This window comes from Caretta caretta, chromosome 6, assembly GCF_965140235.1.
Source record: "Caretta caretta isolate rCarCar2 chromosome 6, rCarCar1.hap1, whole genome shotgun sequence".
NCBI classification, from domain to species: Eukaryota; Metazoa; Chordata; order Testudines; family Cheloniidae; genus Caretta; species Caretta caretta.
In genome coordinates this window covers 15,856,407-15,873,172 of record NC_134211.1, presented here as the reverse complement: position 1 = coordinate 15,873,172, position 16,766 = coordinate 15,856,407, and the positions used below count along the sequence as shown (strand labels likewise).

At 46.1% G+C, this 16,766-nt stretch overlaps 1 protein-coding gene across 1 annotated transcript; it reads left to right on the top strand.

Annotated features, from left to right (window-relative positions):
- The first annotated feature begins 2,559 nt into the window (after nt 1–2,559).
- LOC125637859 (up-regulator of cell proliferation-like) lies at nt 2,560–7,103 on the top strand. The gene is given in 2 exon segments (XM_048852898.2): nt 2,560–6,216; nt 6,219–7,103. Coding segments are annotated over 2 exon segments (4,527 nt in total). The 5' UTR covers nt 2,560–2,574.
- The last annotated feature ends 9,663 nt before the right edge of the window (nt 7,104–16,766 follow it).

The window sequence follows — 16,766 nt, the reverse complement described above, 5'->3', positions numbered from 1 at the left end:
AATACATTATAGAAGAGCCTATCTCTTCTTTGCTTTGGCTGCCAACTTTTTGACCTGTGGTCCAAACATGAGTACAGTGTCAATGTCACTCTAAGGTATAGCAGATTTTTCTCAACAGCAATACCTACTCCAGCCAGTGTGAAGATTGGACTGTAGTTGAACCTCCTATAATTATGGAAAGTAGGTGGACTTTGTTTTTGCTGGATTGAGCTTGAATTTATGTTGCGTTGCCCATGTAGTTACGATTTCTAAGTCCTCATTCAATCCATTCTCCATAGATCTTTTTCAAGACCCATGGTATGAAGTGCAACATCGTCTGCATAGGTGTATTCAAATCATTTCAGGTAGTCTGACAGACCAGAGGAGAGCAGCAAAAAAACAACAGGACTTAATACTGAGCCCTGAAGAAATCCTGGCCTCGTTGTCTTTGAAGGAGTATAACTTAATCTTAGTGGGTTTTTTTCCTGTATGGTAGGAAACCTCTTATCCAGAGGTGCATTTTACCAAACTCCCATCTCACTGCCTATTACGCCAGACTCCATTAAATGTTGCACTGAGTTTAAAACAGACTCCTGTTGATGACTGCGGTGGCTTTTTCTGGAAGCCATTGCTAAGAGGCTGCCAGAAGGCCACCAGCAAGTCTGTCATTGAGTGCAAAGGCCCATAAGCCATTTGGGTAGGTTCTACCTTTCCTTCTTTTAGAAGCCACCATAGAAGCCTTGACTGTACTGTTCTTTCCATTATATTGCAAAGGAGACTGGTTAAAGATATAAGCCAATAGCTGCCTGGAAAAGAGGGATCCTTGCCGGATTTCAGAGAAACAGTAACTGGTGATTTCCATCAATTTAGGTACCTTCCTTTTTTATGCTTGAGTAATTTCTGATGTCCAACAACCTGGCTCTAGCCTTCTTCCCAAAGTGCTTTAGCTCATGGTCACAGATGGGGTCCAGCCCAGGGGAATTGCTTGGTTCAATCTTCTCTATAGCATCTTCTCGCTCATGTATGAGAAAGATCTCTCTGAAGCCATGGTACTGAATTCTATAGGCACATATTTAAATGATCTTCGCCTTTCTTCCTAAATACTCCATCTTACATGTTTTTGCAATGGCTCTATCCTCATCACCAAATATGAGCCTGGTCATCTTGGCATAATGTTCGAACAGCGTACTCACAGACTTTGTCATCTAATGCTTCTACACCTCTAGTGTTCAGAATATTGGTGTTATTTAAATTATACGCCTTTGTCTGTTTGTTCTCAATTTGCTTCAATATCATCCATCAATCTTTTCCTCTGTGAGGATCCAGTCTTATTAAACTAAGCCAGCCCTTTGTTCAAGCAACTATTTACAGAGCTGCAGCACTTGGAGCTTAGCATTCGAGCCATGTGCACACAGACTGACCTGCTGGTGCTTTCTCCATACTCTTCCCTCCTGCAACTTACGACCCTCCCTCTAAGTTCCATGCTGGTTGCTACAATTTCTAGTCATCATTCAGCCTTTGTAACATTTGCGGATCTGTCTCCTGGGTAGAATATGCTGCTAGTGTGGGCCAGTAAGCTGACTGCATATTCATCCTCACTTCCTGCCCCAGTGTGATGTACTGAGAAGAAAAGTGGTGACAAGAACACCATCAGGTGAAGTAGTAAACAAGGGAGGTGGAAAGGAGGAAGAATTTATGCATTGCCTGAAGGATTGCCTGCATTGCAACTGAGCAGAGCTGGATGAATAATTGTTTGTTTGGTTTGGTGGTGGTTCCAAAAAAAAACAAACATTAAAAAACAATATTTAGTTTGCGTCAAACCAAATCTGAAATATTTTGAAATTTTTGGTGACTCAGAAAAGTTAATTTGGGACCTGTTTCAGAGCAGGATTTCAAACTTGGCTTTCCCACATCCACTGGGCTACATGTTATGGGAGGACTGGGGGAGGGAACAGCAGCACCACCTCCTCCTTCTTCTCTGGCCATTTTATGAATGGCTGAAACCTCTCATATCAAAATTGCAATAATTTTAGGCCAACCGAAACCACATTTCTAGTTGAATACATGACCTGTCTGACAGAATTTCCGGAGCTCGCCATAAGTGTGGCATTTCAGTTAGGATGACTGAGAGTGTGACAGTTGGGTCAAATCTGTGAAGGTTGCACCAGATAAATGGTGCTTCAGTACTCCAGCTACATGACCCCGCTATGTGGTTGTCACTCACAAGGAGCATGCAGACCTCCACGATTTTTGTTTAATAATTGCAATCCCTTCACATTATGGCCCTAATACCAAAGTAAGAGTTCTACCTGAAAACATTTTCAGTTTATCAAAGTGTTTATGTTGTATTACCTTTCTGCAGAGAGACCAAAAGCCCTTCATTACATCGAGTCAAAGTTAGAAAAGGAGAAATACAGAAGCAGGAAACTAAAGCTGAGAGATGTCCTGGAAATCACACGAGAAAGTCTAAAGAACTGCCCTCCTCAGACAACAGGAGATTTACCTTGGCATTTCCTCAGGAAGCTCATGGCTCTGAATGGGATGTCAAGAAACACAAGCCTTGAGCACAGGGTACCCACTGATCAAACACTAACTATGGACAAAGAGGAGCTGGATATTCCTGAAGATTTTACTTTTCTCAGTGACACAGACACCAGTGATTCCCTGCACACCCTTGATGTTCTCTGTGCCATTCTGCTTTCCTCAGACAGTTTCCTACAGCAGGAGATCCTGTCCAAAATGTCCATGTGCCAGTTTGCTCTCCCTCTGCTGCTACCTGCCCTCGACACCCCCAAGTGCACCCTACTGCTGTGGGCCATGAGGGACATGGTGAGGAAGTGGAGGCCGCACTCCCTGGCAGAGAGTAGAGGGTTCAGAGAGGAGAGCCTGGTGCTCACGTCAATGCCAACCATTTCCTTTGTGCGGATGGGGAGCTGCAGCTTCTCCAAGTCCCACCTCTTCAATGAGGTTCTCAGCCCCTCCCAGCAGCACCAGGATTTCTTCATCCATCGAGACATGGAGTCTGGGAACATCCCTCGGGAAATCGCAGGTGGGCTGCTCGAGATTTCCTGGTATTTCCCTGCTGGGAGGGAGAATCTGGATCTTTTCCCAGAGCCTGTTGTGGTTGCAAACCTGCGGGGAGACATTGAGTTGCACTGGCTGCAGTTTAGCTTTTTAACAGAGGTCTCCTCAGCAGTGTTCATATTAACGGAGAGCATCAGTGAGAGAGAATACACGCTGTTATCATCTCTGCAGGGATCAGCCACTAAATACTACTTCATCTTCAATAATCAGGCTGGGAAAGCCAAGCAAACGCTGGAATTCCTGAAAAAGTTAGCCTCGATGCTGAAACTGAACAAGTCACATGTGCTGTGGAAAGGAGGTACCACAAATAAGGCACAATTTGTAAAAGTTCTGCAGTCTGCAATAGCAGCCATAATGAAATCTTCTCCCAAGAGAGTGAGTATAGAAGCCATGGCTGAGACAGCACGTCAATTAGGCATCCAGGTAGATGAGGATAACAAGGAATGTCAGACCGCAAACACATACGCAAAGGAAATCACTGCACAAATCAAAGATGTGGCAAAGTACAAGAGGGAAAAGCTGAGACTCCAAGGGGAGACATGGAGAAACTTGGCTGAAGTGGATAAAGAGCTGTGCCGAATGAGAAAGCAAGGAGACACCCCACTGGAGAACTATAAATCTCAGCTGAAAAAGATATTAATGGATTTATGTGCTCAGCAGAATAAACATGACCTTACTGATGGTTTGATTACATTTATTACTGGAATAGAACACCTACATCACAGGGAGAAACATTACTTCCTGAAATGGATGAAGTTTGGCCTGGATCCCATTGCTAGGGAGAATCTTTCTAAACTATGGGATCAATATAAAGAGAAATGCAAAAACTCAAAAGATGACCCCAAAATGTTTGCAGAGTTAGACAAATTAATCTCTGCCAGTTCCTTAGGAGTGCAGCATTTCATGCGTGAGTTGGGGCAGTTTTATGAAGCGGAATGCTCAATGGTTAAAGAAGGTAAAATGGCAGAAAGCCAAAGGCAATTCACCCATCTCCCAAGCATAGCAGCTGACCTCATGCTGAAAGGGTTTCCCATGGAGATCATTGATGGAGACATTTCCAACATCCCACTGCAGTGGGTAACAGATGTTCTGAGTCAGCTTGATGCCAAGCTGGGGGGAAAGTACAGAATGCTGGTTCTGACGGTGCTGGGAGTACAGAGCACTGGGAAATCCACCCTCCTCAACACCATGTTCGGCCTGCAGTTTGCAGCGAGCAGTGGCTGATGCACACGGGGAGCCTTCATGTTACTCATTAAAGTGGCAGGGAACTTTCAGCAGGAACTGGGCTGTGATTTCATCCTGGTGATAGACACAGAAGGCTTGAAAGCCCCCGAACTGGCCAAGCTGGAGGATAGTTATCAACATGACAATGAGCTGGCCACCCTGGTGATTGGACTGAGTGACATCACCATCGTTAACATGGCCATGGAGAATGCCACTGAAATGAAAGATGTTCTGCAAATTGTGGTCCATGCATTTCTCAGAATGGAGAAAATTGGGAAAAAAACCAACTGCCAGTTTGTGCATCAGAATGTCAGTGACGTGTCTGCACATGAACAAAACATGAGGGACAGGAAACACCTCCTGGAACAGCTGAATGAAATGACCAAAGCTGCAGCAAACATGGAAAAGAAATGCAAGGAGATGAATTTTTCTGATATTATGGATTATGATCTGGAAAAACACAATTGGTACATTCCTGCTTTGTGGCACGGACTCTCCCCCATGGCTCCAGTGAATTTGGGATACAGTCAAAAGGTTTATGAATTAAAGAAATATTTGTTTGAATTTCTGAAAGATTGTTCACAAGAGAGAACTCCCAATGACATTCCCCAATTTCTTGAATGGGTGAGGAGCCTGTGGAATGCTGTAAAACATGAGAACTTCATTTTCTGCTTTAGAAACAGCCTTGTTGATGAAGCCTATAACCAGCTGTCTGTGAAGTATGCAGAGTGGGAATGGGGTTTTCGGAAGGAGATACATTTCTGGGTATCTGAAAAGGAAACTTTCATCCAAAATCAGCCACCAGATAAACTAGACCCTAATCTTTCAATCAGACTAAAGAGTGAGGCACAGGAAAAACTGAGGCAAGAAGCAGAGAAGATTGTGAATCATTTACAACAGTATTTTGAAAGTGGAGCAGCAAATCTGCACCTGATAGAAAAGTACAAAGAAGATTTTAGAAGAAGTGCCAATAGTCTCAGGAATGAACTGGAGAGTTATTCATTCAGCAAGTGGCAAGAAGCGATTCATATTAAAAAAGGCCAACACAAAACAGACTCTGTCCTGTCAGAGTACAAGAGAAAAATTGAAGAGAAAGTGGATGGGCTTCTGAACCATTGCAGGAAAAGCAACTGCAAATTAAATAATGATGAACTGGAGAAGGAATTGGAGAACATGTGGAGAGAAACATTGTCAGAATTATCACTCATTCCTTTACAGAGACGCAACATATTTGAAGATGTGGAGTTCCAGCTGAGAAGAGACCTAGCGGACAGGGGCAGTGCAGTCTGGAAGATGTTACAGGATGCCAAAAGCTTGTGTGCTTATAAAACACAAAATTTCAAAATGAAAAAGGAATACTTACACTTAAAAGTGTTCAGAGGTTACCCACTATCAATATCAGGTGTGAAAGAATTCTTGACACAGGAATGCTGGCATAAAACAGAGGCTTTAGCTAAATCCTTAATAGAAGAGTGCAATAGTTACACTGATGGAAAAGTAAATGGCAAAGCAGATTATGATGAAACTTATTGCAGAGAGTTGTTGCGGATGATTAACGAGTGGCTTCAGCAGGCTGATGTTCAAAACCTTCACACCACCGCCTGTTTTGCAGTTGACCTGAAGCTTCACATTTTGGGGGATGCAGCTCGTGCATTTCAGACGATGCATGAAGAATTCATTGAAGAAAATGATCCTCTGCAGCATCTGGGGAAACTGAAACCTCAGTATCTCTCCACGTTCAAAGCTCTGTACTTAGAGAAGGATGAGTGTCAGGACAGGGCCTGGAATTTCTGTGATCAGTGTCTGAGACCTGCCCTGGTGGACTATGTGAACAAGAGACTTGGGACAGAAATCGTGGATGACATTCTCAGCAGTGAACGGTCTGTTGAGTACAGCGCCCGGAGTTTTTTCCAATTCTTTGTTCTGAAGCAAAGAAAATGGAAGAAAATGACTTTAACACTTATGTGCAATACACAAGGAATTATGTAGATTTTATCAAAACCCGGATACAGAGACACTTGTTAATGCTCTACAAAGAGAAGGCAAGATTGGGAGATTTGGAGAAAAGGATTTTCTCCCCAATAATTAATAAACTCAGCCATGTTCTGAAATACTCCAAAGGTGAGAAGACTAAGACAGTCTCTGCCTTTTTAGACAACTTGTGTGAAAAGCTGCAGCAGGATCTAGTCATTCCCAGGGATAGCTTAGAAGTGATACTGTCTAAAAACACAGCAAGTGCAGACCAATTTTCAGCTTTTATAGAACAGTTTATTCCTGACCTGGAAAAACAAGTTTTATCCACTTTTGAAAATATGGAAATTCTGTCAAAACTCTCAAAACTTGCAGTGAAGCCCCAGGATGAAATCTTCAAGCGAGTGTTTGGCTGTGGGAAGCAGTGTCCATTCTGTAAAGTCCCCTGTGAAGCAGGAGCTCCTGCGCATGACGAGCATTTTGCTTCAGTGCACCGACCTGAAGGATTAGGGGCATATCGGTGGAATAAAACAAGAGTACTTGTCTCTGATATATGCTCCTCTTCTGTGGCTTCAAATAAAACATTCAGATGTTCGGAGACAAAAGGGGAGTTTCATCCTTATAAAGATTATCGCAAATTTTTTCCAGACTGGCATATCCAGCCAGATCCCAGCATCACAGCTTCCGATTACTGGAAGTTTGTTTTCAAGGAATTCAATCACCAGTTTGCTGAGGAGTTTGATGCTCTCCCTGCCGATCTCCCTGAGGTCTGGGGTGAAATAACCAAAGAACAGGCACTGGAGAGCCTAAAGGAAGCCTTTACATTGAAATCGAAAACAGGCTGAGAAACTCTTTTGTGAATGGAGAATTACAGAAGTTAATTCCCTTAAATGTAATGGTGATTCTCTTTTAATATCAGACACAGGTTGCAGCTTCCAAACAGATAAAGAAACAATGCTATTTCATGTTTCACATCACATCACATTTCACATCACATATCGATGTATGGCAAAATTAAAGAAGGAGGGAAAGACCCAAATGTGGAGATTCTGCACCTCTGTCTTAAGGAGCAAATCGCCAAAATCCCAATTTGTCCTCACCACTGCATTTTGCTGATACAGTGGTACCATCCAGTGACCTGCAAACGTTTCCCACATGAGTGTTCCCTCCAAGAGCCCCCGAATACCAACCATCCACTTCTGCTACTTAAAGGAACAATATCCTGTGCTTTCATGGCTAATCTGACACCAAACAGCCTGGCCCTGATGCTCGCCTTCTCTGGGGTAACACATGGGAGGGGGAAAGTACTTCAGAAACACCAATGAGGGAGGTTTGCAGCATAATGTAATGGGGAAAGGAGGGATGCAGCCAGCAACCCCAAAAGACATTGAGGTTTCAAAGGGAATCCCCACAAACCCAACAGACACCAAGGCTCCATGGGAAACCCACCCCATCCCTGGGAATGGTCTTTCCCTCTGCTCTGCTCACTGCCCCGCACACATCTCTCATCCAGGGTCAGTCAGGCTAAGAAGCCATGGTGCATTGGCTATTTGCCCTGTGATTGCCTGCTACCCTTCTGCATGGGGGTGCTGTGGGGAGAAGCCAGGGAAGGCAGTTAGTGGTGCTAAGAAATCTGTGGTCCCAGCTAGAAGGTCACATACTGCCATTTTGGCTAATACTTGCCTGGGTTTCCTCCCCCCTGCTCGCGTGGCATGGTTTGGCCCAGCTCTGTCTGTAACATCCACATGGATCCTTCTGGATGAAAGTGTCTATAAAGATGTGAATGAACATTTCAGTAATTCCTGTTGTATCCAAACATGATTTTAAAATTGCTTTAAGTGAGCTGTGGCAGCCAAGGCTGAGCTTCACTGCCCTGACTTTCACTGATGTATAAATGCCGATGATTTGACTATTTACTGTCCTACAATTTTTGCCTGATCTCATTTGCTTGTTAGCCAGATACTGTATAAGCCCCAGTTCAGGCCAACCAGGAGCTTCATAAAATGAAATTGTAAAATGCCATGTTTGACTGACGTTGATTTATTTTGTGTATAAATGATCAAGAATTTTCAAAGAAAATTAAATGAGAAATGGTTTACAGGAGAGTGAGACGAGGTTTTGAGAGAGGAACATCCTGAGTACAATTTTTTTTCCTATTGATTTTCTGTGAATAAATGTTGGCCCAGGTAGCTGCCAGAGATAAAGTTTAAAACTGATCTGTGTATATTTTTATTCTCCTTTTGAGGATAATGTGGATAAAAGAGACATTTAAGTGCGCATTGTTAGACAAATAAATATGTACGTGTGCCCACAAGATATATAGCACAGCCCTCCACATTTCTGTCTAGCCCCGCTAAGTTCCCACCATGGGAAAGAGGCTGCCACTGTGCATCTGTACTGAGATTTGCTGGCTATTGATGAGAGAAATTTTCTCCATTTATGCTGGGGGGATGGGCGAGGAAGGGAAGTGGTGGATGCTGCCCTCTCCAAGGGATTAAAAAAAAGCCTAGAAATGTCACTTTTTGGCCAGGCATGCAACGCCCTTACACTCCGCTTGGTGCCATTTCTCTCTCTGTCTCTCTGTCTGTAATGGGATAACTTTTAAATGCCTCATCTGATCAATTTCAAAATTTCAGGTGGTGCCCTGGGCACCAATGGCCAGAACCCTTTTGATTTGAGGGGAAATCAGTCAACTGAATATGAGGGAGAAATGAAGCTCCTGGCATCCTAGTGGAGTTTAAGATGTTGGCCACCTGAATGACTCATCTCCCAGAAAAAAACAACATGGAGGAGGGATGGAAGAGGGAATGGGGATGTATAGATGGGAGAATAGGGGCATGCACACAGCCCATGGCATGGGGGGAGAATGCGGGACCCTGGTGTGAAGGGCTCACATAACTCCCGGTGGCAGGTGTCATGCTGACAAAGCCAGGCCAGAGCCATAGGCCCATTCACTTGTGTGTGACTATCAAAGGAGTTAAATGTATTACTATATATTCAGGCCAGTTCACTTGCGTGTTAATAGAGATCAAAGGAGATGTTAATTGTATTGTTTTCGCCTAACTATATCTTGTTGTTTACTACTACATTACATTTACATTACGCATGCCTGGTAATTAAATAGACCAAGATCAAAGTGTGCGTTAATCTAAGAGTGTATTCAGATGTTAAAACTTCATGAAACTAATGGAATGTTACTTGTATTCTTTCATGTATCTATTCTTATTATCATGTAAAGGCAGGCAGTTTTATTTAATTACAAGCTTAGACATAATATCTCATTGAATGCAAATGAAGAGTGCTAAATTCAAAGCAATTGGCCATTGTGTGAGTAAGAACATGTCTCTGATTGTTGTGTGGAGAAGAAGCTGTAAGTACTGATTCAAAGGAAGATCCTTTATCTCTGGACTGTTTGAATTCTAACAGGGTGGAATAACTAAACAAGAAGACGGAGATCCCCAGAGCTATTCTGGGTGGCCCTGAACTGGCAAATTACTACACCCCTGTTATCCTTTGGGATTCACAAACTTTGACTCACCTGTTAATGTATTTTACCTGCTTTAACCTCTCAATAACACTCCTTTCTTTTTGTCAGCTAATAAACCTATAGTTAGTTAACTATAGCATTGGCTACCAGTGTTGTCCTTGGTGTAAGATCCAGAGTACCAATTGATGAGGGGGAAGTGACTGGTTTCTTGGAACTGGGAGGAACCTGATGTGGTGTGATTTTTGGTTTATGTGACCATTATCACTAAGTGCAGTTTGCCTGCGTGGTGAGATGGGCTGGAGAGCTTAAGGAGACTGTCTGTAACTCCATGGTAAGGCTAGTCCAGTGATCCAGGAGTTTATATTTGTTACTGATTTGGTGAAATGTAATTATAAATAGGGTGACCAGATGTCCAGTTTTTAAAGGGACAATCCCGTATTTAAGCTGTCCTGACTTTTTCTTAAAAATGGGCAAACTATCCCATATTTTCAGTCTCCCCCACATGCTTCAGTACTAATGGGTCCCTGCTCGCAAGCCATCCTCCCACCAGTGCGGGGGGGTGGGGGGGGGTCCAGTGACCAATGATGGGGGTGGGGATGAAAAGCTGGTGGCAGGGATAAGATGCAGTGCGCAGGGTCAGCTGCTCCCCCTGCTGGTCTGTCAGCACAGCCCCTGCTGCAAGCTGGCTCTCGACCAGCAGGGCCCTGCTCCCCGTCCCGTTTCTGGCCAGCCCTAGCTGTGAGCTGCAGTGGCTGGAGAATGCGGGCAGGTGCCAGGCAGTGGCTGATTATAGGTCAGTTCTGCTGCCCACCCATCGGCCTTTTACATGCTCCTCCTCTCACTGTCCTCTCCCTGCTTTGCTCCTTCACCCCCCACAAGTCCTGCTGCTCCTCCCTATCACCCCCCACACACACACACACACAGCAGGACATATCCCACTCCCAGCGCTGTGCAGAGAACCAGCTCCTGTTCGGAGCACTGCACTTATTAACAGTATGCCCGGCAGACTCCTTCCTTCCCCCACTGCCTCTGGCTGGGCCAGCACCCTGGGAAAGCCCAAGACCCTCCGGCCCGGGACACTGGCCAGGAGGAGCCGAGCCCTCCATGTGCCAAAGCCCTGTGCAATACATGCATGGGGAAGCCGCTAAGCTCTGGACTGGGGTGGGAAACAATTTCCAGCCTGTTCCCAACCTGACCCTGCAGGCTTCACCGCAGCCCCCGGACAGGGGCTTAGTACCCTCTTTGCCCACCCCACCCCCTGCGCTGGGTCCAGCCCCCAGGGAGCGTGGGGCTGCTCTGTCCCCTCGGCACCCTCCCCTGCTGAGCTACCTCTCTGGCCGGGTTCTCTGAAGCCTCTGCAATCAGGTTACCTGGGCCCTGGTGCACAGTGCATTCTTAAGGCTTAACCCCTTCCTTCCCACGCTGTAGCCGGGGGGGACAGACGGCATCTAGGTTATGTTGGTGGCCAGCAGCAGCATGGAGGTCTTAGCTGCTTTATGATACTGTGTGGGCAGGAAGGGACAAGCTGCTTCCAGCCACGGTGGGGGTGGGGAGAAGAAGATGAGATGAGCTCTGCAAAGACAAGGGCCAGGTCATCATTTCCTCCCCTGCGGCTGGAAGCAGCTCCAATCCCTTCCCTCCTGCACAGTGCCAAAAGGCTGCTGGTGGCCACATGCCACATCAGATTGTGTCTGGCGAAACTGAACTGAGTTTGTCAGACCAGGTTCAATCCCGATTTAGGCCAGTCACATCATTCCCTTTCCCCTCAGGCATAGCCCTGGATCAGTTATTAGCAATCAGGTTAAAGTCCCACTCTGGGGAGGGGAGTCATTTATTAGCCTAGTCAGTCACTAGGGTTGCCAATTGTGGTTGGATGTATTCCTGGAGGTAGCCTCCTCATGTTACATAATCTTTAATTCAAGATTAATCTTGAATTCCTGGAGACTCCAGGGCAATCCTGGAGCGCTGGCAACCCTATCAGTCACTCTGTAGCTATAAGGTGCTGACACACCTAAGAGATGTGGGGAGTGTTTGTTGCCCATATTTCTAGTCACATGCCATCATATGGTGAGGCAGAGAGTCCTCCTTACTCTGGCAATTTTCAATAAATGACCTGTTCTTTTGTCACTCAGATTTAAACTTCTTCCCCTTTGTTATTAATCGTGTGTGTTACAGTCGTACCTATTGGCCAACCAAGATCAGGGCCCCGTTGTACTGGGAACTATACAAATAGAGGGTGGCAGACAGTGCTGGTCTGAGGAGCAATTCTAAATAGACCGGACAAACACAGGGTCGGGAGAAGGGATATAACTCACAAACAGAACCATCTGGGGAGTGGGGTACATGAGTAGGACTTAGATTTGCTCTCTAGCTAACACCTATGCTATACATTTTTATTGGAGGTTGTTGGGCTTCTTCACAACCAATATTATCACAAGCAGTAAGGTATAAACTCATAGAACTGTTACAAAATCTTCCTTTCCAGTCACCCACAAGGGAGAAAGCTTGGAAGCAAGTGTTGTGTTCGAGTTAAAATTTTGGTCCCACGAGATCTTTTATACAAATATCCATCGTCGGAGAGTTACATATTAAACACAGACACTGCAGCTGTCACGTCTCTCTCTGCTGGGTGATGGGAGCCAAGAAACCCTTGGCAAACTTCCAGCCATGTTAGACAAAAGAGGGCAGGGCCAGCCAGTCAGATATAAACAGCCTCAAAGTAACTGAGAATTAAGGTTCATGTTGATGTGATTAGATCGGCCACTGACCTCGCTACTGTTGATCATGACATGCTGGGAACTCACCTGTGTATGTTGTTAGCAAATTTAGACACACTGTGGACCAAAGCAGGGGTGGTCAGGGCTGCTTTTGGGTGACTCTGTTCCTAGCTTTGCTGAGAGCTCTCAGAGGTAGTTGTTGGCCAATTGCTTTTCCTCCTTGAGGATGCTGCCACCTGGGGCTGTGCAGGGTCCATCAGCCACCTCTCTTGTTTTAAGTGTATCTGATCCATTGGAGTAGTAAGGAAACTTGGGCAGTGGGATCTTCAGGATGCTGACAACACCCAGCTTCATGTCCCCATCTCACCTGGCTAAAATTATTTTAATTATTATTAAATTATGTGCCTGTAGCAAGGCAAAGGCTCACCGGCATAGCGCCTCCTGCTGGTCATCTTGGAAGTTAGCTCTTCAGCACTGGGAGCGCCCTCTGCAGGCTGGTGTCTTGCCTGTCTTAGGGCCCACATATCCCTCCGGACCTTGGTGCCCTTTTACCTTGGGGTGCTGCCCCCTGGCTGTACCCCCACACTCTGGGTCTCCCCTCCCAGGGGAACCCCCAACCCTCTAAACCCACCTTGCCTCAGTGGCTACTGCCAGTCATCATCTAGCCCCTGCTCACTGGGGCAGACTGCAGTCTGTAATGGCCACTCATCATTGGCAAGGGGGTAGGACCTGCTGCCTTTGCCTATCCCCAGGCTGCCCCTCTGCCTCCCCAGTACCTTTCTGAGGCCTTCAACAAGGCCTCAGCCTGGGGATTTACCAGGCTGCTGCTCCCCAGCTCCCTTTGCCTTTCCCCCGCACTGCTCCACTTCAGGTACATTGCTCCCAGGCAGCTAGCCCTTCTCCCTCCAGGACTAGAGTGACACTCCTCTCACTTCTGGCCCCAAGCCCTCTTATAAGGGCCAGCTGGACCCTGATTGAGCTGGCCACAGCTGTGGCTTCTTCCCGAATCAGCCTAGCCCAGCCACAGCCCTCTCCAGGGATGCTTTTAACCCCCGTTTTACTGGAGTGGGGCAGTTGCCCCACTACAGGGCCTAAAAGCAAACTATTCCACTACATAGGAAAGATAGGAAGTATAGCCAGAGACCATGCTGGCTTAACCAGGAGATCTTCAATGATCTAAAAATCAAAAAATTGTTGTACGTAAAGTGGAAACTAGGTCAAATTACAACAAAGGATGAACATAAATAACACAAGTTTCTAAGGACAAAATTAGAAAGGCCAAGGAACAAAACAGATCATAGCTAGAGACATAAAGGGTGACAAGAAAACATTCTACAAATACATTAGAAGCAAGAGGAAGATCAAGGACAGGGTAGGCCCATTACTCAATGAAGAGGGAAAAAACAATAACAGAAAATGTGGAAATGGCAGAGGTGCTTAATGACTTCTTTGTTTCAGTGTTCAAGAAGAGGGTTAGTGGTAATTGGACATCTAGCATACTGAATGCCAGTGAAAATGAGGTGGGATCCGAGGATAAAATAGGAAAAGAACAAGTAAACAATTATTTTGACCAAATTAGATGTCTTCAGGTCACCAGGGCCTGATGAAATGCATCCTAGAATACTCAAGAAGCTGACTGAGGAGATATCTGAGCCATGAGTGATTATCTTTGAAAAGTCATGGAAAACGGGAGAGATTCCAGAAGACTGGAAAAGGGCATCTAAAAAAAGGGAAATAAGGACAACCTGGGGAAATACAGACCAGTCAGCTTAACTTCTGTACCTGGAAAGATAATGGAGCAAATAATTAAGCTCTAAATTTGCAAACATCTGGAAGTTAATAAGGTGATAAGTAATAGTCAGCATGGATTTGTCAAGAACAAATCGTGTCAAACCAACCTGATAGCTTTCTTTGACAGGGTAACGAGCCTTGTGGATGGGGAGAAGCAGTAGATGTGGTATATGTTGACGGTAGTAAGGCTTTTGATGCAGTCATAGAATATCAGGGTTGGAAGGGACCCCTGAAGGTCATCTAGTCCAACCCCCTGCTCGAAGCAGGACCAATTCCCAGTTAAATCAGTCCCAGTCTCACCTGACCTTCTCATAAACAAACTAGGGAAAGACAACTTAGATGGAGCTACTATAAGATGCGTGCAAAACTGGTGGAAAACCATTCCCAGAGAGTAGCTATCAATGGCTAACTTCCTGTCAGGGTGGTTAAGCACTGAAATAAATTGCCTGAGGGGTTCTGGAATCTCCATCAGTGGAGATTTTTAAGAGTAGGTTAGACAAACACTTGTCAGGGATGATCTAGATAATGCTTAGTCATGCCATGAGTGCAGAGGACTGGATTAAGTCGTGGTTCTCAGCCAGGGGTCAGTGACCCCTTTCTGGGGGGCCATGGAGCCCCACGGCTGAAACCTGGAGCCCCAGTGCTGAAGCCTGGGGGCCCCCCCTTCCTCCTAAGCCAGGAGCAGTGCGGGTCTGAAGCCAGTGGGCCCCCTGCCCTAGTTAGGAGCAGCATGGGGCTGAAGCCCGCGGTGCCCTCCCCATCCCCCCCAAGCCGGGAGTGGCGCAGCCAGAAGCTAGGTGGGGCTGAAGCTGGCAGGGTCCCCACATCCCCTCCAAGCCAGGAGCAACGCGGTGCTCGAGCCGGCAAACCTCCCCTCCCCCACAAGCCAGGAGCAGCAGGGAGGCTGAAGCCGGGAGTCCCAGTGCCTTGCCCCTGAAGCTGGGCATTGCACTGGAAGCCCCCCTGCCTGCATACAGCCCATAGCTACCCCCTGCCCATACACAGCCCTTAGCTATCCCCTCCCTGTACCCTGAGCTACTCCCCTCATTTCACACAGCCCCTAACTAACCTCCTGCCCGCACCTGAGCGGTTTTCAAACTTTTTGAACTGAGTCCCCCCTTTCAGTTATATTTTTGGTTGCATCCCCCCAGAGCCCAGACAAGCTGGGTGCCCTCCTGAGTGAGTCAGGAGGTGGAGATGGCACATCCTCCCTGGACCCTGCTGTGTGGAGCTGGGATAAGCCATGCCAGGCCTTCCTTACCCCCCCCCAACCAAAAAAAAATAGAAGTAAAACTATGCCTATGCCCAAGTGTGTCCCCCTGGCCTGGAACCCACGCTTCCCCCCTGCCGGGCCCTGTTGTTTTTATAGGGGCCTCAGCAGGAAAAAGGTTGAGAACCCCTGGATTTGATGATTTCTCAAGGTCCCTGTCAAGGTTCTTCCCCGACTCTGAACTCTAGGGTACAGATGTGGGGACCTGCATGAAAAACCTCCTAAGCTTATCTTTACCAGCTTAGGTCAAAACTTCCCCAAGGTGCAAAATATTCCACCCGTTGTCCTTGGACTGGCCGCAACCACCACCAAACTAATACTGGTTACTGGGAAGAGCTGTTTGGACGCGTCCTTCCCCCCAAAATACTTCCCAAAACCTTGCACCCCACTTCCTGGACAAGGTTTGGTAAAAAGCCTCACCAATTTGCCTAGGTGACTACAGACCCAGACCCTTGGATCTTAAGAACAATGAACAATCCTCCCAACACTTGCACCCCCCCCCTTTCCTGGGAAATGTTGGATAAAAAGCCTCACCAATTTGCATAGGTGACCACAGACCCAAACCCTTGGATCTGAGAACAATGAAAAAGCATTCAGTTTTCTTACAAGAAGACTTTTAATAAAAATAGAAGTAAATAGAAATAAAGAAATCCCCCCTGTAAAATCAGGATGGTAGATACCTTACAGGATAATTAGATTCAAAAACATAGAGAACCCCTCTAGGCAAAACCTTAAGTTACAAAAAAGATACACAGACAGAAATAGTTATTCTATTCAGCACAATTCTTTTCTCGGCCATTTAAAGAAATCATAATCTAACACATACCTAGCTAGATTACTTACTAAAAGTTCTAAGACTCCATTCCTGGTCTATCCCCGACAAAGACAGACTATAGACTGACACACAGACCCCTTGTTTCTCTCCCTCCTCCCAGCTTTTGAAAGTATCTTGTCTCCTCATTGGTCATTTTGGTCAGGTGCCAGCGAGGTTACCTTTAGCTTCTTAACCCTTTACAGGTGAGAGGAGCTTTCCCCTGGCCAGGAGGAATTTCAAAGGGGTTTACCCTTCCCTTTATATTTATGACAGTCCCTTCCAGTCCTATGATTCTATGTGGAAAGGAACAATTGAAACCGGGTGACATGGGCAAATCCACTGAGCAGCTGGGCTGACAGATAGAGTACGGCAACTGCGTGGCATGTGGCAATGAAGAGAAGAGATTCCCCCGTGGGACAATAGACGGAG